Here is a 22,913-nt window from a genome sequence, read left to right as displayed (position 1 = left end):
CTACAACAGTCACTTCTGAGCTGGGCACAGTGGAACATGCCCAGGAATCCAGTGCCTGGGGGAGGCTGAGGCAGGTGGAGTACCGTGAGTTCGAGGCCAATGTGGTCTGATGAGTTCCTGGCCAGCCTGGGTTACACAGTGAACTGTGTCTCAGTAAAAAGACAATCAATCAACCGAATGACATTACTCTCGAGTACTGGAGGTTTGGGTCTTCAAGTCTGAGCCCTGGCAGAAGCCAACTGATGGGATTAGATGGGCCTGTAGGGTAGGGTCCTGAGAACCCCAACAAGGGACATGCCTCTAGCCTCTAGCCAGTGGTACTAAGCTTTGACTACTGTGCCTGTTTGTGAACACAGGTGTATTTCAATCTCACTCACTGATTCTCTGCTGGGAAGCCAAGAGTTAGTTTTAAACTCCCCAAACACTGAGGCAACGAATGAACAAAGCACGGCCCTCTTTCCTTCCGGCTGAGACACAGATGGAGGACCTTTCTGGGTCAGCCTTGGGGTCAGCTAGAAGACCTCATTTTAACAGCTGCTTCCTGAGGAAAAGAGCATCAGGAAGAGAACCCCAGACAGAACTGTATTTTTCCCCAGTGTTTTATTGCTATGTACCCTTCTTTCTCTTCCCAATAACAACAAAGAAATATAACCAACAACACAAACTCAGCAGCCAAAGGAGGACACGCAACCTGACAGGGGAGATAGCACTGCTTCCCTGTGAATGGCTATCGGTTTAGAAACAGTCCCACAGCAGCAATGTGGATCCCCGAGTTTCATTTCATGATGACGCAGAGCTTATCAGAGAAGAGATGACAAATGGCCAGTGACACGGTGCAACCGTAATAAGCAGCTTATGACAGACCCAAGTGTGCAGGAAGAGAGGGAAACACTTAACGAAGCCCAGTTTCTCTAGGTGCAGATCAGGAGAGGTCTAAAAGGTGCCTGGAGCAGGAGGGGGACCTACGGGGTGGGAGTCCAGGTCATGGTGCAGCTTTGAGTTCTGCACTGAGCCACTATTGCACATGTGGGGGGTAGGCCCAGGGCAGACTCCAGACCTGGCACTCAAGACAACAAAACAGTGAAGCAAAGCCTAGAGGAGGCACACTGAGGGAGGCACAGGCACCTGGAAGCCTGGAGGTGTCAGACAGTCTGGCACTTGAGCTGTCACTGGTTGACAGACCCTGGCCCCGGACTGTCTCACAGGGTGAGGGGTGAGACTGCCTCTTACCCAGCATGTAGGAGTGAGCATTGTCTTGCAGACCTGCTATACCTGTGACAGGCAGCACAGAGTACAGAGAGGAGGCAGGGAGTTTACTGTGACGAGGCATAGGCATGGTGCCATTGGAGGTGACCAGCTCTCAGGATGTGGGGACCAGATGAGGCTGGCCAAAAAGACCATCTCCCTTCTTGTGGCTGTGTCCCCCTCCCCGCTTCTCTCTCCATTTATTTATCTCTGCTCTGAGTAATAACCTTTTGGTAAGTAGCATAGCTTCTGGGAGCCTCTCTTGAGCAGAGATTCTAGAGGGATGTGGGTCATTTAACAGTGTCACATGATTAGGATGTGACATGCCAGTTCTGCACCTCCTGGCTTCTCAGAAAGACCAAGTAGAGCTGAAGCCTGTTGTGGAGGCACAGGCAGCTGAGACAGGGAGTTGAAAGCAAGGCCCGGCCTTTTCTGGTCACAAGGCACTTGGGGCCCTGGAACCCAGGGAAGTAAGACATGCCACTTATGCAGGTCTTGTGTGGAGTCTGGAGCTTTGGGCTATGCCTTACTTTTGGTGCCTTGGGAATTAGTAAGGATCAAGGAGTGTCAAGAAGTGTGACTATAAAGACTGAAAAAAGGCCTGGGCAAAGGCAAAAGTGGGGAGGACCCCAAGGAAAGGCATTAACGTTAGAAAGGCGTTAAGACTAGAAAGAGCAAGGCCTCCCTGTGGAGTCACGACAGGAGCTGCTCTTGCTCCTGGACTATATCCTCAGTCCCTCATTCACAGTCTTCCTTATCCTCTCCAGGCAGGCAACCAGGCAACAGTCCCTGCAGCCCTGACCGGAGCTCAGGCCCACTATCTGCACACAAATAAGCACACCTGTGCCCTCTCTCTGCAGCCAGGTTGGCTGGATTTACATGCTGCAAGCTCAGCCTCTGTAGGCAGATGTTTAGTACGCAACTACCAGCAATCTGGGCAGAGCAGTCTGGGTGCCCCCAGCATGTTTACATGTCTCCCTGGTCTCCTTGTCAAGTCTGCCCTTTGGCCCCAGGCTCCGGCAAACACTGACCTGTCTTCTGACCACACAGCACGAATGTAACACTTCTCGATACTGTGAACACAGACTTCCATATAGAGGCCTCTCTGGGTGGATGGCCAGGAGCCAGATACCACCGGGTATCCATCCTATTTCACCTGCCTTACACGATGCAACCTGGTCCAGGGAAGTTACCCGCAGGACGCCTCGACGCTCAGCTAGAGCGTTTGAAGGCTCCGGCCTCTGCAGCACTCGGGACTGAATGTTCAGATCCCGTCGCCTGCCATCTCACGACTCCACGGCTGCTGCCCTTGGTGGCGAGCATCTCCTGTGTGCTCACATGCCATCTACAGCTTCTCAGGAAGCATCGTGCAAATATTGTTTGCCTGTGTGGGGTTGTTGCTTCTCATCAATTTTGGAAGTTCTCAAGTAAAAAAATACACAATCTTTTTTAAAAATTGTAAGTGAAAAATTCTTTCTCCCCTCTGTTTTTCTTAAGACAAGGTCTCACTATATAGTCCAGACTGCCCTGGAACCTGAGGTCTTCCTGCCTCAGATTCCAGAGTACTGGGATTACAGGGGTGCACCACCAGGCCTGAATATTTTCATTTCTTTAGCCAGGGCCTCACTATGTAATTCTGGCTGGCCTGCAACTTGCTACATAGATCTGCCTGCCTGTTTTCACAGTGCTGGGATCAAAGCTCTGCACCACCGCAACTGCCTTCACTTTCATTTTCTTAACAAAAGGCAAGTCCTTTTTTTTTTTTTTTAACATTTATTTTAGTGTGTGCGTGTGTGCGCGCGCGTGTGTGTGTGTGTGTATGTTCACATGCCATGGTGCACATGTGGACCTCAGAGAACAACTTTCAAGAGTGGGTTCTCTTCCTACCACGTAGGACCCAGGGATTGAACTCAGGTCATTTGGCTTGGTAGCAAGTACCTTTACTCACAGAACCAGGGTGTGCTGAGTAATTTTATGTCAGCTTGACACAAGCTAAAGTCATCTGAGAGGAGCACAGCTCAACTGAGAAAATGCCTCCATAAAACTGGGCTGTAGACATGCCTATAGAGCCTTTTCTTAATTAGTGGTTGATGGGGGAGGGCCCAGCCCACTGTGGGTGGAACCATCCCTGGGCTGGTGGACCTGGGTTCTGTAAGAAAGCAGGATGAGTGAGCAACTCATGAAGAGCAAGCCAGTAAGCAGCACCACTCCATGGCTCTGCTTCCAGGTTCCTGACCTGTTTGAGTTCCTGTCCTGACTTCCTTCGAAGGTGAGCTGTGATGTGGAAGTGTAAGTTGAATACACTCTTTCCCCAACAAGTTGTCTTGGTCATGGTGCTTCACAGTAGCAACAGAAACCTAAACTAAGATCTGGCCTGGGTACAACTGTCCAGTGCAGCCGAGGATGCTCACGTGAGCTGCCGGAGTTTCTATCTGATGAAGTCCAACTCATCATTTTGTTTTCTTGTATGGCTTGTGCTTTTTGTATCTTATTAAAGGATCTATATAATCCAAAAGTGTACCAGCCTGGGTTTCACATGTGGGACAATAATTCACTCTGTTACTTGTCTGTAAGGTGTGAGGTGGTGATCAAGGCTGCTTCTTGGAAATGTCTCTGTTGAACTGGACTGTTTTCACACCTCTGCTGAAAAATCAATGGAGCCTGCCTGCGTGACTCCAGGTCTGCGTGCTCTGTTCTACACTATTGATCTATGTGGTCTCACCACACTCCAGTTCCACACACATTCTGACTACTAACCTGACCGTCTTGAAATAAGACAGTTTGAGCCCTGGAGCTTTGTTCTATTGCAAAAGTTCTTCAGTTATTGTAGTTTCATTGCTTTTCTCTATATTTTAAGTTGTCAATTTTTTTTTTTCTGAGAATTTGAGCAGAACTGCATTCAGTGGCCAGTTAGGGCGCTCAGCACTTATATGCCATTAAGCCTGCCCACCTAGGAACAAGGCCTCTCCCAATTATTTTATAGTATTAGAATTTTCAGTATTTTTTTTAATACCAAGGCATTTGTTTTGCAGTGTCATTGCAAACAGCACTGATGTCACTTTTGAACTTCTAGTTGCTCCTTACAGATGCAGGTGATGCTGGAGCACACCTCTGAGTCAGGTGACACCCTGCAGGCTTGGACTCTGCACGAACACAGAGATGTCTGGGATGGAGACGCTGTCATTTGCCCTTCCTACCTGCACGTACTGCTTCCTCTGCCTTGATGCACACAGGCCTAAGGCCTCTGGGAGAACATTAAGCAGTGAGGCCAGACATCCTTACTTAGGGCTGGTTTGAAGTCTTTTGCTGATAGGAATGATGCTAACTACAGGCTTTGTAGGTGTCCTTCACAAGGGAAAAGAGGTTTGCTGAGTTTGTGTCATGAATGGCTGTTGGGCTCTGTCAGAGCCTTCTCAGCTATGAAGACAGCTGTGCAGTTTGTCTTCCTCCATGTCTTCACTCAGGAGGCTGACTAACGCTGACTCGCTGAGGGAGCGGTGGCTCATGTGCTCAGCAGTATTTGAGAGTGCTTCTCCTCAATACTTCCTTACACACTTTGGGCCCACTGAACTGTAGTTCATTCTCTTGCAGTGTATCTGATTTGGTATCACACAGATGCTGTCTTCACAAAGCATGTTGGAAACAGTCTACACCTGTATTTCTGTATCACACTTGATCCTTCTTCCTTAAAGCTTGGTCACAACTGCCATTTGTATCAGTCAGACTTCAGCTGTTGTGACTAAACCCTGACATACACATGTAAAAGAGAAGGTGACATGAGGAATAGTGGCTATGCCTGTAAGCCTGTCACTTGGGAGGCTGAGGCAGGCGGATGCTACATTTGGGACCAGCCGAGCTACATAATGAGCTCCAGGCCAGTCTGGTCTACATCGGAACAGTTTACTTTGGCCCATGGTGGTCTGGCCCCATTGCTCTGGGGCTGTGGCGAGGCATCAAGGCAGGAAGCATGTGCTGGAACGATGGACTCAGGGGCTGGAGAAGAGGTGCATCTCCCCAGGGGGTGCCCCAGAGGCCTACTTTCCCAGAGGCTCCAACTCACAAGTTTTCACCAACTCCCAAATTAGTGCCACTGGCTGGGAACAAGGCTTTCAGTGCAGCTAGGCTGTAGGGGACCCTGTGACACTAACACAGTCAGATGGTAACAACTGGTAAAACTAGTCTGTTTTTGATATACGTAATGTTTTTGGGTTGTTTGTTGTTGTTTTGTTTTTGGTTTTCTGAGGCAGGGTTTCTCTGTGTAGGCTGGTTTTCAACTCACAGAGATCCACCTGCCTCTGCCTCCCAAGTGCTGGGATCACAGGCATGTGCCACCACACCTGGCTTATATGTAATGTTTTAAACTACAAAGTTTTGTGAGTGACTGACAGAGACAAAGGCACTTTCCTTTAACAGCCAAGAAGACTCAGGGTGCCTGTCTGTAATCAAGGGCCCTATCACTTTCTGAGTCGTGTTTATGGTCACAGTAGGGATGCCTGGCATGCTTTGCTACCTGTCTGTCCTCATGTCAGATCACACAGACTTCATTAGCACAGCCAATGAGATGTGTGAACCACCCTGTTTTGCTATTCTTCTACGTCTAATTTTCTGTTGTTTGCATTTCCATTGTGATTCAGTGGCAAACCTGTTAATTTGCAAAGCCAGATTCTGGGAGTGCACAGATCTATTTGAGAACAGCACCATCTTAACAGCAGGCCTTCCACCACTGACGTCATCTGGCTGCTATCTTCTGAGACAGGCTCTCACTAGGTAAAACAGGCTGGCCTTGAACTTATAGAAATCCACATGCCTCTGCCTCCTGAGCACTGGGACAAAAGGTGTACACCACCAGCACCCGTCTATTTTTTTTTTTAATTTTAAACCTATTTATGTGTGTGGGTGTATGAATGCACATGTATGCATCAGGGTGAATACACAATAGAACTGGAGGCCAACTTGTGGAAGTCAGTTCTCCAGTTCCACCATGTGGGTCTTAGGGATCAAACTCAGGTTGTCAGGTTAGCGGCAAGCACTCTTATCTGCTGAGCCATCTCACTGGACCTCCTTTGACTTTCTTAGTTTCCTCTTTGGTTGAAATTCCTTGTCTCTTTATGTGTACTCTCCACTTTTTCTCATTTGCCCTATATTTTAATTGATTTGTTTTTCATGCTAGCGTCTTATTCTGCACCCAGGGTGTCATGGAATTCACTACATGGCCAAGGCTGGCCTTAAGCTCATGACAATCTTCCTACATCTGCCTCCCAACTGCTGGGATTTACTGGGCGAACCATGGTGCCCTGCTCTGCATTTATTGTTTAGTCAGTTATTTCACATTCCATTTCTGTTAGTTCCAACATCTGGGTTGCCTCAGAGTTGAGTCCCGTTATGACTGGTTCTGTCTCTTGACAGTGCTTGCCTGACAATTTTGGTTTTTTTTATAGTTTTTAAATGAATTCTACGCTTCCTGTGCAGAATAGCAGAGAGCAAGGTAAACAGTTTTGTTCTCTCTTGGCTGATGTGTAAGGAGCTGAGCTGGGTTCACTGGTCACTCTGGGCTCCCCCTTGGCAGTTCCTGCCCTTCTTGTGGGTGCTGTGGGGCTGGTTTCTACGTTTTAGCTTCTCTGCTGCAAGTCAGCTGCTGAGCCTGCCGCTGGGAGCAGCTGATCTGGCGGTGCTCAGGAAGGCCTCCTTGCTGCAGCGCTGTAAGCAGGGCCTGTGGCTCAGGCTCTAAGGGTGGATGTGCGCGGACTGCTCCCTCTCCCTTATGAAGAATCCGGATTGGTGACTTTTCTGGTGGCTCTGGAAATGAGGTGTTGTCTTTCACTCTTTTGAGCTGGGCGGCTCTTTCCAGTGTCTGGAGATAGCAGCACTTGCTCCCTTTCCATGAGGGGCCTGTAAGGTGTGTCCTTTGAGATAGGGTGGGCACTGGTGTCTCTGTCACAGATGATGCTCCTCTCTGCCAGGCTCACATTAGCGAGGATGGCCCTTCTACTATGTCTTATGGGCCATGGCACAACATATACATATACAGCACAGAGCAGCCTGTACAGAGAGGCCCTGAGGGACGGGAACTCTCTACTTCGTCTCCAGAGACACATGGGGAAGGAGAGTTCTCCCTGCTAAGTCCAGCCTTTTCTCGACAGAGGGGAGCAGTACGAGACTCCACTTTGCTGGAGCTCAGCACCTTTTGGCCTCTGAAGGTTCATGAATAGTGAGGACTCCATCCTGGGTCATTTCCGATTTCTGGGGTGGAACTCCAGCTTTACCATAGCAGGACACAGTAGAACCAGCTTAGAGCTTCCACACACTCTTTCCACACATTCTCAGAACTCAAATCAGGTGGAAGAGTGGTCCCATAGCGCTGTCAGCAAATGTAGCAGAATCAAGATGAACCTGTGTGTTTGCATTATGGTGAGTTCATTTAGCCTCATGGTTTTCATTTTCTGACTTTTTACAATATAATAATGTGCTCTTGGCCAGCTTCATAGACGTGCAGATTTACCCAAGGGTAGGAGATGCATGGTGTCCGGCCAGCGAGTCCTGTAAATCCTGAGTCAAAGGTGTAGGGCTGTGCTCTGACGTGCTGGTACCTTCTGTTCAGTGTCATGGAAGTTTACTGACTCTTAGAGCTCTTTTTCTAATTGAAATCGTATTTTAATTTGTTTAAATTATAAAACAAGTAACTATTCTTTCTTTAAAGAAAAAAAAATCAAAACCCAGAAATAGCTAGTATAAAACATGACTCAGTTCCTCTAAGCCCCTGGCCATTGGCTTGATGGGCAGTGTCTGGATGAGCTTTTGTGGGCTGGTCATGTAACAGCATCCTACCACGTCTTCATACACAGACAGTCATTAATTTAATGGCTGTGTGATATTCCCGCAGTGTGTGGCTGTGGCATTTTAAACGAATGTTCTTAATTAACGTTCTGTTCTGGTTTGCAATTCCTGACTATTACAGCCAGTGTTACACAGCACAGCTTAGGACCAGCAACACACACGCCTAATGGCTGTGAGGACGCACTTTTTAGAAGGACCACTGCTTTGGGGGAAACAGCACTTAGTTCTGACAGCTCCTGCGGGTCTCCCTATGGGAGAGTGGCACTTCCCTCCCATGTACAGCACCTGATGGTATTGGCTTCCCCAATACCCGAGAGGCAAGTTTTCAAAGACAAAACCAGTCTTTGAAATTTGCCAGCTAAGAGAAGAAAAACATTCCCATCAAAACTAAAGTCAACAATTTCTTTCTCTAAGCACACGACAGTCTGTCTTAACTTTGTGAACTGCACAGCAGACACTGAGCTGTGCACTGTTCTGTGGCTCTCCCCGCAGACACTGAGCTGTGGACTATCCCGTGGCTCCCCCAGCAGACACTGAGCTGTGGACTGTTCTGTGGCTCTCCCCGCAGACACTGAGCTGTGGACTATTCCGTGGCTCCCCCCTCCCCCCACAGACACTGAGCTGTGCACTGCAGCACAGACAGCATAGGGAGAGGCTCTTACATGGTTCCTACAGACCTGTATGGAATCTGACCATGAGTTCTGTATACTCAGTCCTAACCGCTAGGGGCTCACTGCTGTCACGTGTGATGGTTAATCCTGCTATCCTGATGCGATTCAAAATCACCATGGAAACGAGCCTGTGGGCGCGACTACAAGTGATTATCTAGATTAGACCCTCCCTAGGTATAAGTGGCACCAATCTGTGCTTGGGTCCTGCAGTGAATGCAAAGGAGCAAGCAAGCTGAGCACCAGCATCTCTGTGTGCTTCCTGACTGAACACAAAAGACAGTGGCCTCGTGCTCCTGCGGCCATGACACATCCTGGAACTGTGAGCCAACATCAGCTCTTCTTTCCTCAAGTCCCTCGTTAGGCATTTTGTTGCAGCTGTGAGGCAACCAGTGAGCCACACATTCCTTTCCTATCTGAGCTTTAGTTTCTCGCACACCTCTGAAGCAGTTCAGGCTAGCCTTACAACTTCTAGGTCTGTAGGCAGGCCAACAGCACAGGGGCCTGATGCACGCTACACCATGAGATGACTTGAAACAAACAAACAACAACAAACCAATGCCTTTTACACCACCTGGAACAAGTGAGACGCCCTTTTCAAATCAGATAAAGCAGGCCCTGCTACCCCTTTGAAAGCTTAAAGTTTCCTTGAGGTCCCTCAGTCCTGAGACTGAGTTTGCCACCCAGAATTACAGAGAGCACTGTGGTTGACAGTGGCGCCACCGCAGGCGGGAACCAATGAGAGCGCTGAGACGGGCTGATCAGGTCCCAGGAAAACAAGCATTTGCTAATTTGCCAAGTGTTCCTTGTGCCCTCTGTCTGGGGCAGTAGGTCCTGGGGCAGCCGTTCTCACCCTTCCTGATGCTGCCAGTCATACAGGTCCTCATGTGCGGTGACCCCAACCAGAAAGTTATTTTTCTCACTACTTCATAACTGTTGTGAATGATAATGTAAATAGCTGATGTGCAGGATATCTGATGTATGACCCTTGTGAAAGGGCTATCGGACCCCAAGAGGTCGTGACTCACAGGTTGAGAATCGCATTCTATGGGGGTCTTGTTGGCCATTGCTTCTGCAGTGTCCATGCCTGACTCCTGTGGTGGTGACATGGCCCCCATGTACTGCAGAAGAGTATGGAGTCTATGCTGAGCTGAAGAGCACTCAAACTGCACACAGAGCTTTCCTCAGGGTCGGGCCCAGCCAGTGTCACCAGCCTCTGAGGACTCTGCCCTGCACCAGGGATGTGAGTGTTCACTATAAGCAGTCCTTTGGGAACACACTGAGTTCAGTTTTAAGTCTGAGGGCAATGTATTCTGAGTCACCTGTGCCCTTCCTCCCATTTACTCACAAGGATGACAGAGACCAGGCAGTTTTCAAGGCCTTCAAGAAAAGCTTGTCATTAGTGTCCCAGGAAGTCACCATTACTGCAAATCTCTGCCACCACGGTGGGAGGGAAGCAGATGACCGTGTGTATATTATCCAACCTCCCCTGCCCTAAGCACGAACTGTATCAGGAAATCACACTGCTGGTAAATGTCTCAGTGGCCCGCATGGCTCTAAAGGGCAATTCTGGAGGTGCCCTGTGTCTGAGTGCTTCCAGTGTGGGTTCCTTACCATCTGGGCAGCTCTTGCTCACTGCAAGTCCAGACAATGTATTCTCCTTCCTGTCTTAACTGCTGTCCCAGGGATCAGGAGGGCACACCCTCCCGTGTGAGGCCAACATGGCCTCTGGGAAGTAAGTGCAGTGGGTGGCCGTGGGCCTGACCTTGTCTCTGCCCCAACAATGGGAAGATCTGCAGGCCCATTTCCTTACATTACTACCTTTATGCCTGGCGTCCAGAGAGCAGGTGCCAGAGATGAGTGTGGAGGAGAAACACTCAGTGCCACTACCATCAAGGTGTCCACGGTCACCAAGGTCCCTTCTAGGATTTCCCAGGAGCATGTGGGGTAACAACGGCCTATGGAACTATTGTTACTCTAGAGGTTCAGCTCTTGGCCTTTGTCTAAAAGCTTTCACCATGAGCATTTTTTTTTTTTTAATTTTTAAAACTTTATTATGTGTACAGTGTTCTGCCTGCATGTATAGCTGAGCACCAGAAGAGGGCACCAGATCTCATCATAGATGGTTGTGAGCCACCATGTGGTTGCTGGGAATTGAACCCAGGACCTCTGGAAGAGCAAGCAGTGCTCTTAACCTTTGAGCCATCTCTCCAGCCCCATAAGCATTTTCTTATGCTCTGAATTTTTAAATCTGTTTTGTTTTAAATTAGGGTCTCAAATATGGTACAGGCTGTCCCTGAGGTCACAATTCTCCTGCCTCAACCTCCTGAGTGGCAGGATTAAGGGTATGCATTACCACAAGTGGATGCTGCTAGTTTCTTTATTTATTTTTAAATAACTTTCTTTATTTTTTTCAAAAGATAACTTTATTTTTTTGTGTAGACCTGGCTGTCTTGGACTCGATTTGTAGACGAGGCTGGCCTCTGCCTCTTAAGTGCTGGGATTATAGGTGTGTGCCACTCTGCCTGGCTAGTAATTAACATTGAAACTTGTTAAAAATTCTTAAGAGTTGCAGCAGTATATGATCAAATCTTTTATAACTTTTCCTTCACTATTATTTTATTTTCTTGGGTGTCACTGGATGGAACTTGGGGCCTCTAGAAAAACAGGCAAGCTGTACACCTCTGAGCCACACACTCAACCTGTACCCTGAGGAGACATTATTTTGTTTTTGCAGTGCTGGTATGGAAGAGTTGTGGGCATGGTAGCAAGTACCCATCACTAACCTATACTCCTAAACCCATCTCAGAATATTTATTTTGGCATTTTGAGACAAGGTTTTCTGTATGGCCCTGGCCATTCTGGAACTCTCACTGTAGATCAGACTGGCCTCAGATTTAGAGATCTGCCTACCTCTGCTTCCTGAGTGCTGGGATTAAAGGTGTGCACCACCACCACCTGGCCTATTTCAGAATTTTTAACCATCCAGTCTCTGATAGACATTTCAGTAGATCTCAATTTTTGCTTTTATAAGGACTCCATAGAGACTATCTACATTTGATTATTTTTGAATTATTTTGCATCTTAACAAAGCAATGGTTTTTTTTTGAAGAGACTGATGGCCCAAGATGTAGTCTGGCCACTTTATACTTTATATGCTTGTTTAAATATCTAAAAAATATTTATGTGAGTGTGGGTATTTTGTCTGCATCTACGTCTGAGTACCACACATGTGTCTGGTGCCCATGTTGGCCAGAAGAGGGCACTGGATTCCTGGAACTGAAGTTACAGATGGTTGTAAACCACCACTTGGAGGCTGAGAATCAAACTCGGAACTCTGGAAAAGCAGCCAGTGCTCTTAACAGCTGAGCCATCTCTCCAGCCCTTGTTCAAAAAGATGGAAGGGAGTGCCCCTCCACCCCAGCACAGGTAATTAGGAAGTCAGACCTTCACCGCTTGCCGAAGGTGCTAAGAACGGTTACTCTGTGCTTTACTGGCAGACCGGTCTTCACTATGGAAAGAGAGAAGCAGCAGAAGCTGTGATGGAGTCCAGAGGCTTTCCAGAGAACTTACTTGAGCCTCTCGCTAGACAGCCAATTAAGAGTAATCTGTAGCTTTCAGTTTTCAGTTGTCACTATGCAGGAAGTAGATGTTCTGAGAACCTGCTTCAGACCTACAGACAAACCTGAAAGCCAATCTCTGCAGCACTCGAACAGAGGAGACAGACTGACCAAGTGTCAGTTTGGGGCCATTAGCTTGGGTGCAAATCTCTAGTCTCGACACATCTTGCATTACAGCTAAGGCAGAGTAAGAACCAGAAGACAGTTTTATAGACTGACTCCCCATTGTCCCCAGAGTGCTGAGTCACCGAGCCTGGACCTGAGCACACTCCTCCATGAGGGAGTGAGACTCTGCCAGGGAGGACAAGGTGACAGGTGATGCTGGCAAATTCTAGACAGCTGGCTCTCGGCCTGTGCTTTCTTTGAGAAGTCAGGATGAAAGCAGAGTGGGCTACTTTGGCTCTTCTGTCTGTTGCTGACAGAAGTACCAAAGTAGCAAGCGTTGACACCTGTACCATGACAGCACTTTGGTGTCATCCTCCAACAGTAGGCAAAGTATGACAGGAGCCACAAAAACCAAAGGCCAAGCTGAATGTGACTGAGCTCAGCCCCACTCCCACCCCTACGGCTCCCCACCCACTTGCTCAGGCCACAGCTGGGCTAACAGGCTCACAAGCCAAAGGGGTTAGGATGTGGCTGAGTGGCACTAAGAAGTTTGAGGAGCAAGGACCAGACACTAAGGTCAACACCGGGGACATGTGGGCAAGGAGAAAGCAGAATGGAGATTCCAGCATCCGGTGGGGGCATGGAGGCAACAGAGGTGACAAAGGACTCAGTACTCACCTTCATGACCGGTTGGGCAAAGTAGCGGGCACTCCAGTCACAGAACCCAGTCTGCATCGTGGCACAAATGAAGCTTTTGTGTCCAGTGGCATCATCTGCATCGTCTGTGGTCTTGAGGGTATTTAAGGAAGAGCAGAATCAGGAGGAAATGCTTTAGTCTCATTGTTCCTACCCTGATGGTAGATTTTGAGAAAGGGTCTCACTATGCAGCCCAGTGTAGCCTGGAGTCGATCTTCCTGCCTTAGGCTCCTGAGTGTTGGGATCATAAGCTTGTGACCACAAGCCTGGTGCTCCTCTACTGCTTACACTTGAAAGAACGCCTGACTTAGGACGATGGTCATAGTGAACAATTCTGTGACAGATGACCGTTCTGTGCTCTTCTCACTTGTAGTCTACAAGCATATTTGAGCAGGGCTGGGGTGGTGACTATAAGAAACATGGCCAAGGGGCTGGGTGTGGCTCAGTGGATGAGTGCTTGTCTAACATTCATGAGGGCCCTGGATCTCACCCCCAACAAAAATAAAGGGAAAAAAGCAAGATCTACATTTGCCTCGCTGCCCTCCATGGCCAGCCCAGCCTGGCTGACTCCTGTTCCCTGAGCCACATGGGCGGGCGGGCCTATCTGCTTGGCCTGTGCCCTCTCTCCACTAGCCAGCACAGGTGGCCCTCCAACAGCCACAGAAGACAACAGGGGAGGCATAGCCACGCAGTCAGTGACAGTGCAGGTCAGTCAGGGTTCAAACTTCTGACACCTGGGGAGGTACCAAGAAGCCTATGCCTTTACTGTTCCCGATTACAGGAGCCAGGCAGACTGTGGCCATCAGGGTCAGTGGTCTTCTCACTCCACGCCCTCTGCCACTTCCCTGTCTTTGGTCCAGGGCTGAAGAAATGGCTCAGACTGCTGGCAGAGAGGGGCTCCTCCCATCAGGGGTCGAGGTGGAGACGGGCTCCCTGCCTTACTTGGCTCCACTGCAGAGTTCTGGTGGGGGAAGGCTGCAGATGTACTGCTCCCCTACATTATAGTACTCTGTACTTGCTTCCCACTACGTCAGGGGTCAACAGGATGCTGACTGTACTTGGAACGTGCTGGCTGTCAAGGCACGTAAGTTGGGTGCTTGGCTGCCCAGGGCTGGAGGGGGCGGGGTGTCAATGGCCGCCACATGGGCCTGCTAGCCATTAACACTGTGATTCTGTTCCAGGTTGAACTCACAAGAGAGCTGGGACTATTTTTCTTTTGATTCAGAGCTTGGGGTGTAGAAAGAACACCAGTGGTCTTCCTGCCACCGCATTCTGAGGACTGGGATTCCAGGTGTGTGTTACTACTTCAAGCTATGGCTCCTTAATTCCCTAGATGACCAAGTGAGCCATGGCACCCTCTGCTGCTGAGAGACACCCTGAGCACCCTCTCTACTGTGCAGTGGCTGACAGGATGCGGCTCATCTGGGGCTCTTGGAGCCCGGGGCGGCAGCACACTCCTCTCTGCTGAACTGTTCTGTAAAGCACGCCTGCTTGTGCAGAGTAATGGAGTGTTTATGAAAAAGCGAGCAAGCTGTTCAGGTGGAGGCAGAAAGCCATTTACCTAAGAAGGGGAAAAAGCGAGTTAACCCCATGTGCTTATTGTAACTCGTGGAGTAGCCCACCAGATGAGCCAACCTGGAGGGAGACGAGACTTGCAAACAGAGGGGGCCTGGGCCTGGGTCCCACTGTGTCTCCAAGGGTCTTAAAGGCAAAGGCTAGCACCGGGCCACAGGAATAGAATGATCCTTAACGAAGGTATCGTGTTGAATGTCAGGAAAGCAAAGCCCCCAGCACCCAGTTCTGACACCGCAGGGCTGCAAAACAGCTCATGCCCTTGTACCTGATCAGGGCCTTTGTCAAACATCTTTCGTGTTCGAGGGAACTGGTGGGAGTGAGGGGTGTACTGTGCCCCTGTGGGGCCTGCAGTCCCCGGGCGGCTGGAGGGCAGGTCACGGCTGACCGTCTGCTTGGCCACGTCATTAGTCAGGCTACAGCTGCTGGTGCTGGATGCTGGTGGGGAGCCCCTGCAGTTGAGAAGAGCAGACAGCATGCTTTACTGTGGGATGACATTCCAGGCCTCTCCCTTAGCGATCTCTCCACCAGGAACGTCCTAGTGCCCGGCGTGTCTCTTGCCAAAGCTAAGTGAAGACTGTGCTTGCTGGATGTTCCCTGATGTCCAGGACAAGTGAGGACAAGATGACACAATCCAGAGTTGGAATGCCTACTCACACTGCTTCTTGAGCAGCAGCTAGTATAACGAAATAGAGGCCAGCCTGTTGCTCACCCACACAGAGAACCTAGGTCCTCCCCAAAATTCCACAGCCACAGAAATCAGGCTTCATTAGACTTTTCCTGATGTTTAGGGAGAAAGGAGGGAGGGAGGATGGAGGGGTGAAGAGGTGTTGAGAAGTGAAGGGAGAGCGAAGCAAGGTCCTGGCAGTGAAGTGGCATCTGGGGCCCCACCACAGAGAGGAGAGGGCTTGGCGAGCACTTACCCCACTTGGTGGATGTGCATGCCCTTGTTGGTTGGGCTGGCTGGGGCTGACTGGGTGAGAGAGGAGGTGTCGAGGATTCGCTGGGGCCGGGCGTTCACTGTGGCCTAAAAGAGCGAAGGAGGGATGACAAGTGAGACACTCCCAACATTCCCCCATCCTGCTAGCTCTCATCTGAGAGCCACAAGGTGGCCCTTTCAGGGGAGGCAGCCGTGGCTCTGGCAGGCGTCCTGCAGTCAGGAAGTACTGTTGTCCAACTAGAGTGTTGTCACTAGTGGCTATTGGGCACAAGTGTCCTGTACTGCTCAGAGGGGTCTGTGAAAACCAAGGAGAGGTAAAATAAGGGCTTTAAGAATAACTGTCTCAAAGCCCTTATCACAGGGTTGGCTGTGGCTGGGTGACTGAGCACAGACTTAGCCTGACAGGTCCTGGGTGCTGTCTCCAGAACCAGATAAAGAACATCACCCTTGTCACACACTTTTTCCTTCAGACTCACACATTATGAGGATGGACATACTCATTTTCAGGGCAGGCAATGACTAGGGGAAAAGGTGAGTTGGCAGAGTAGGGGTGAGGCAGGTTGGAGGCTAGGTCTGGCCTGCAGATGGGGCTGGTTTCACCCAGAGTCCTTGGTGGCCACTCTGGACTTACCATCGAGGGGAAGACATGACCGGGGCTGTTTTTAGTTTCAGGGGCAAGTTCAATAAGTTCTTTAAAAGAGCCTGTGGGAGGGTAGATCCCAGCATATTCTGTACACACCTTTCACAGGGTCTGAGCTTTATGCAGGGAGTTTCCCATCAGCCCTTGGTGTAGCACTCAGGCCAGCGCTTGGGTTAGTGTCGGCAAGCGTACTGGCTGTGTGTCTGTTGACAACATTCATGTCCCAAGGTGGCTACAAGCCTCTCCCTCAAAACTGTAGCAGCCTGTGTGGTTGGTGGACTCTTCTGGCTCTTCAGAGAGCTGGGGCAGCTTCACAAAGGGCCAGGTGATGCAGTGAACCCCTAGATTAGTAAGGTGCCAGCAGGTTGTAGCAGCCTGCCCTTTAGGAGCTCAGGGGAGAAAGCGAGACTCAACGTTGAGACTGGGAGAGCTGTGTTCTGGGGGGTCACTGTCCAGGCCTCATGTTTCTAAGTCATCTGCTCACTATCAGGATACAATCCTAGTCCCTACAATACCACTAGACAGTATTTACACAGGCAGCACCCTTTCCCCAGACAAGCTGCAGCTTTCTTCTAATAGAAGCAGCAAGTGGAGCTGGAGCCAGTCTTTAAATGATGTGCTTCCCCTTTTAACTGTGAGAGTAGGACACACGTTTCACAAATGTTTGCACAGTATTCAAAGTTTCCACGCTATTCCACAGGTATCCCTTTCCTGGACCCTAGCCCAGCGACCACATGATTCTTTAAGACTACAAGGGAACAGAATTAAGTGTAGACTCTGAGTATAAAATGTGTCTTCTCAAAATTTCTAGAGAAACAGCAGGTTATGGGAGACAGAAGCTTTAGGAGGTGGGTTTCCGAAACCCCCAGGGTACTCTGCCCTGCCCAGAACACAAGAATAATGCTGCAGGAGACAGAGATGGAGACAGGAGCCCACTGTTTCCAGCTTGGCCTGCTGCAGTAGCCTGTCAGGCAATGCAATGTGGTCTCTACCCACGGCTGCCATAACAAGACTCATGTTGTGTCGTGTTCACAACAGTGTAAGAGATGGGCCTGCCAGGGCAGGGTGCTGGCGACTTCTGGTGCCAGGCTCTGTGGCTGCATCACTGTAGTTTGCTCATGCTTCCTCAGCGCCGGAGATGGCAAGTGTGGGGCCAGGTGAGGAGTGTGAACAGAGCGTTCCTTATGGATGTGGCCACAGGGACTGACTGTCGCCTGGCATCTAGTCTGCACACAATCACTAGGACACAAACACACCATTCCAGGAAGGGCTGAGAACGCACTCCAGTCTGGACACTGAGGATGAAGAGAGGCAGGGGGAGGGGCAGTGGTGCTCCTTGCTAAGCTGAATTCTAGGGCAGGCACAAAATTGAAGTTAGGGATAGAGCAGGAGCTGCAGGTGCTCCACGCTTCTTGACCACACCAGAAGCCATTTTTGCTCTGGGCTCAGTGCTCTCACTCTTTCCACAATTAGAAGTACACTGGAAGTCGGCGGCAAACACAGGAGAGAACCTCAGAAACCTGGCAGCGAATGCTCCCACCCAGCCTCACTGGTCTGGGATTGGCGCTCCTGAACAAGGGTGCCTGGTGAGGGTAGGGCATTTTGCAGGTGCTCCTCTAAGTAACCGAGCAACAACGGGAAGTCGGGTATAAGGGAAGAGAGACTTACTATGTGCTCAGGTTGGCCTCAAACTTACGATTCTTCTGCTTACACTCTTAGGAGGCTAGGTTACAACATGTTTGATAGAACAATGCTTTTATTTGTATTTGAGCTTCTTTTTTTGCATCTTAGGCTGGCCTTGAACTCAGTGGCTAGCTTAAACTTTTGACCCTCCATCCTCCATTTCCCTACTGTTGGGATTACAGGCTTGCACAAGTATTCCTAGTCCTATGTGGCCCTGGCTGTGGGCCTATGGTCTTGCGCATGGTGGTAAGCACTCCACCAACAGTCACACCCCCACCCCAATGGTACGTTCTCGTGGCAGAGCTTCTGGATATGCGCCCCTGGGAACCTCAGTCTTCATTTCCGTGGGTGCATGACCCTTCTGGTTAATTTCCAGAGTGCCTGGTCTGCACATGTCCTGTTGAAGGTGTGGCTCCTGGGACAATTCAGAAGCTGTGTTACCATGCTTAGGTGAGCTCACATGTCTTTGCATTCACATTTCTCCGGACCCTGTATCTGAGCACCCATGTTTGGAGTTGCACCCCTGTTCTCTCGATCCTCAGTACAGGGCAAAGAGCAAGAGCTAACGGGTCCCAGCTGGCTCCATGGAGCCATTATCTCTCCTCTTTCTACCTCTGTGTGGTCTGAGAGTCCTTGGAAGAGAAGTATAAATGTGAAATCAGGCTGTAGCTGTCAAGAAGCGTGGACTCTTTCAGACATAGCTAGTAGCAACTTCTATATTTGGATGCAGCATTTGGGGGCATGCCATAGTAGTAAGGCCATTTTGACTCTGATGAACAAAAATTCAGCTTCAGAGTTAAATAATGCAAAAATAAGTTCATTTCTTTATAAAGTGAAATATAATCTCTTTAGTTCCTAGAGGAGAAAATAAGGTGTCTTTTAAAATTGAAATTATGACACAGACAAAAAGAATTTCCATAATGTCTTTAGGTTCCTGAATTTTTCAGTAGTGCTGAACACACACACACACACACACACACACACACACCCGCTGCAGGGGGCTCAGTCCATTATGGTTTCTGCAGTGAGCCTCCAGCACACTGGGATCTGTCACTGTAGCAGGATAGAGGCCTTTGCTGGGGTTCAGGCTTCCTCACAGAGCACTGTCCTGAGAGGGCTAGGCTGTTTTTTGGGTGGGCATAGCTTGTTGATGGGGCAGGTAGTGGTCAGGAGGCACAGTGCTTTACAGTGGAGAACACTGGCCCTCCCGGCTCAGAGCTGCGTTTATGAGACACAACCCTAAAGCCAGACCTGGGCGGTCAAAGCTGCCCCTACTGTTCTGTGCACTTGAAGCTCTTAAAAGACCCTGTTTAACACCCAAGGCTGTGTCTGCAGCACTGAACTTACAGTCATGAATTCAATAGCAGACACCAGGATTACAGTGTTAAATAATTCAGGCATAGTATCTGTAAGGGCAAATATATCAATGCACTGTAAAATAAACGCAAATAGCTGGGTCCTGACTTGCCATGACCAACATACTCCAGACGCTGGACCAACCAAGTAAAAATGTCCTCAGCGCACGTCCTAAGCTGTGCGGCCTGTGTAAGCACGGCATGCTGGAGGCTGCCTTGTGCCTCCAACAGGGAAGAGTGAGCCAGCAGACCCCTCGGTGCCACACTGTGATGAGGAAGTGGAACTGTCTACAAACTCTGAACACAAGCTACAGAGACTTAATGTCCACATGAGCTTTTAGGATGACTACCCTAGGAATAGCTTTTTAAAGAGACAAGCTTGAGGGACCCACGTGGTGGAGAGGGAGAACCAATTCAATCCCCCATTTTCTGATCTTCACAAGTGCTATGGCATGGATACGAGCTCACCCCCCCCCCCCTCAAAAACAGAATAAAGATCTGACCTGAAACCGTGCTGGGTGGGAGATGCTGGAGTGTGCAGGGGCAGTGAGTGACAAGTGGTAGGAGCGACATTTCCTAGCAAGTAGCAGGACATGTAGCTCTTGCCGCGAGGGCAGCCCTCCCTCCAGCCGGCTCTCCACCTTCCTTTCCCTCCCTGCTTCCTGTTTTCCTCTTGCCTACCTTCCTTTGGCCTCAAACTGTAATAACTGTTTGGTTTGCCATTAAACAATGAAACCTGGGGCTGGAGAGATGGCTCAGAGGTTGAGAGCACTGGCTGCTCTTCCAAAGGTCCTGAGTTCAACCACATGGTGGCTCACAACCAACTACACTGATATCTGGTGCCCTCTTCTGGTTTGCAGGTGTACATACAGGCAGAACATTGTGCACATAATAAAGAAAACTTAAACAAACAAAAACCAATGAAACCATTAGCCTTTCACTAGGCCAGTGACTGGATCAGCAGACTGGGCGGAGTGCCCACGGAGGGCGGTTGCTTCTTCAGTGGATCACATGTACCCTAATGAAGTGAGCTGGGCTGGGAAGCTCATGGTAGGAGTGGAGTCAGGCTGGGCAGGGAGTAGGGCTATCTCCATAGGAGAAGGCCAAGTCAGGCTGCACTGAACAAGTTGGGCTATTCCAGGCCAGGTACAATCAACACCTTGGCATTAAGCTGGAAGATTACTGGGCAGAAAAAAACAGCAGAATTTCCCCTGACCCAACAGGTCTATGCTTAGGATACCTATAAATGTGACCTCATCTGGAATCTAAAACCTAGAATGCTCTCTGTGGTATTCACAGTGCTGCTTTAACAGCTAGATGAGATTGACCACTACAGCCTTTTAGAGCTGGGTGCAGGGAGGCTGTTACTGTCATGTGTGACACTACCCAGAACTGAAGCAGCAACAGCTGCACTCAGTGAGACAACTTCAATCAGCCAAGGAGAAGACAGAGCACATCTCCAGTGAAGAGCTAGCCCCAGCACACATCAGCTGCAGACATGGCTGCTGCAAGTACTCTCGCTTCTGCCAGACAGCACAGGCACAGGGCTCCATACCTCACAGGGAATGAGAAAGCTACAGATACTGGTCCTTGTCCACCCACTGACACTCGAGGACAACTCCCCAGCACAATGGTGCCAGCTGAGGCTTCAGCACCAGGCAGGTGACCTTTCTTCATATACCCCTGGCAACTTTTCTGCATGCTCTAAATTGTATGAAGAAGTTATAAGTTTTATTCAGATGAATAACTTCTAGGTTGCGCTACTTCTGAAAGCTGAACTAACTTAATAAACAATTAGAAAAACACCAAACAACTATTTCCAGAAACCATGTGTACAATGGCTGATAATCACTCAGAGACGGAAAACAACCACCCCAGCTTATAGGGCAAGTGCCTTCCAGCCAGTATCCACCGGCATAGGAGAGAAGTGGAGCTCAGCACTGTATGGGTGATAGGGGCAGGGAAGAGATAGAACTTGCAGGGTAGAATACAGGGGAGGAGGGAGCTTCTAGGCCACAAGGGAGGTCTCTTGAACCTCTGGCTGACCCTCTTCAGCTCCTGGGTAGATGAGTACAAGACTTGGGAAGGAACATGGGAAGGATCAGCACAAACTCCCAGGGCACATAAAAAGGAGTGGGAGGAGGTGATAATCCCCAAAGGCTATGCTTTTCTAGCCTAAGAAATGAGAACAAGAAGAACAAAAGCTCAAAACAGAAGAAGCAAGTGAGAAAAAAAAAGAGCAGCTCAGTCAAGTGTAAAGCGAAAACAACAGAAAAACCATGAGCACAAAAATTCAGAACTATCACTAAGGGTCTTGGAGGTGTAGGAAGGGGGTCACTACAGACCACACAGTCACAGAGGTCTGAAAAGCAGTGGCAGCCTCTACACCTGGAGCTACAAAGCAAAGTTCAGGATACACTATGAAGCTCTAAATTAAAAATACTTGCTCAAAGTTCTACTTATTTTTTTAAGCTATGGTGTAGCCCTGGCTTTCCCTGGAGCTCCTTATCTGAATATTCATGACAGAAGCAAAAATCTGAGAGCTTTAGTGCCAATCTCTCATACACATACCTTATAAGCAATGCTGTTGAGGACTTTCATGGCCAAGTCAGAAACATCTGGATAGGGATCAGCGGCCAGATGCAGTAAGACTCTCCAAATTTGAGTGTAAACACTATTAAAAGAAACGCCTAGAAAAAAGGAACAGGAGATAAGTTAGCAGCAAGCAGCTCCCTGTGCATGTGGCGGTGGTTTCTGAGGGAGCTAATTTCCTCAACACCCCATGCTGAGGGAAGAACTTTAGAGAGCTGGGGTTACAGGAAACTTCCCACTTTGCTGCTCTGTGACAGCTCAGCAGGTGAAGATGCTTGCCATCAAGTCTGACGACCTGAGCTCAATCTCCAATACCCACATGGTAAAAGGGAGACCTGACTCCCTCTGACCGACACATGCGTGCCATGGTACACTCGCAACTACATTTGAGCGCGTGCACACACACACACACACACACACACACACAAATGCCTCTTTTTTTTTTTCTTTTTTTTTTTTAAAGGAATTCTAGTCTCATCTTCCTTTGCCCCCTGGTCACCGTTTTGAAACAACGGTCTCACTGTATATCTCAGCTGGCCTGGGATTCACTATGCAGATGGGGCTGGCTTTCATTTTACAGAGCTCCACCTGCCACTGTCTTCCATGTGCAGGGTGAGGAAGGCCCGGCAAGCACTTTCGCCAGGCTCAATGGGAAGCATGTGCATGCACATGCTGGACCGTCAAGCCAGGCCACTTCAAGGACACAGAGATGCCCTAGGGAGATGCACAATGCAGGTGGCTTTGCAAGGGAGCAGGTCTAGTCCTCAGCACGTGTGGAGGAGGAAAGGCTGGTGGTGTTGAGCATGTGTGAGACTCAGAGGTGACGGCAAACACCAAGCCTCTGGAGAAACACAGATGAAACCTGAGACCCCTGCAAGTGGCCACTGCCCAGAAACCTGAAGGAGGCATGGGCAGTAGGGTTCAGGACAGCTGGGCAAGGAGCCTGCTGGGAGCAGGGGCCAC

The 22,913-nt window shown here is 49.4% G+C and overlaps 1 protein-coding gene across 1 annotated transcript in view; it reads right to left on the bottom strand.

Annotated features, from left to right (window-relative positions):
- Rptor (regulatory associated protein of MTOR complex 1) overlaps window positions 1-22,913 on the bottom strand; it is a 238,570-nt gene that overhangs the window by 14,372 nt on the left and 201,285 nt on the right. The window contains exons 20-23 of the mRNA XM_055592285.1: window positions 21,930-22,048; window positions 15,664-15,767; window positions 15,009-15,192; window positions 13,151-13,261 (exon numbers count right to left, since the gene is read on the bottom strand). Of these exons, the coding sequence (XP_055448260.1) occupies window positions 13,151-13,261; window positions 15,009-15,192; window positions 15,664-15,767; window positions 21,930-22,048 (518 nt within the window). The remainder of the gene's footprint in view (window positions 1-13,150; window positions 13,262-15,008; window positions 15,193-15,663; window positions 15,768-21,929; window positions 22,049-22,913) is intronic.

Source organism: Psammomys obesus, unplaced genomic scaffold (genome assembly GCF_907164565.1).
Source record: "Psammomys obesus unplaced genomic scaffold, mPsaObe1.curated_primary_1811, whole genome shotgun sequence".
Lineage (NCBI taxonomy): Eukaryota > Metazoa > Chordata > Mammalia > Rodentia > Muridae > Psammomys > Psammomys obesus.
The sequence above is the reverse complement of the archived record's forward strand: the minus strand, read 5'-3'. Positions and strand labels throughout refer to the sequence as shown.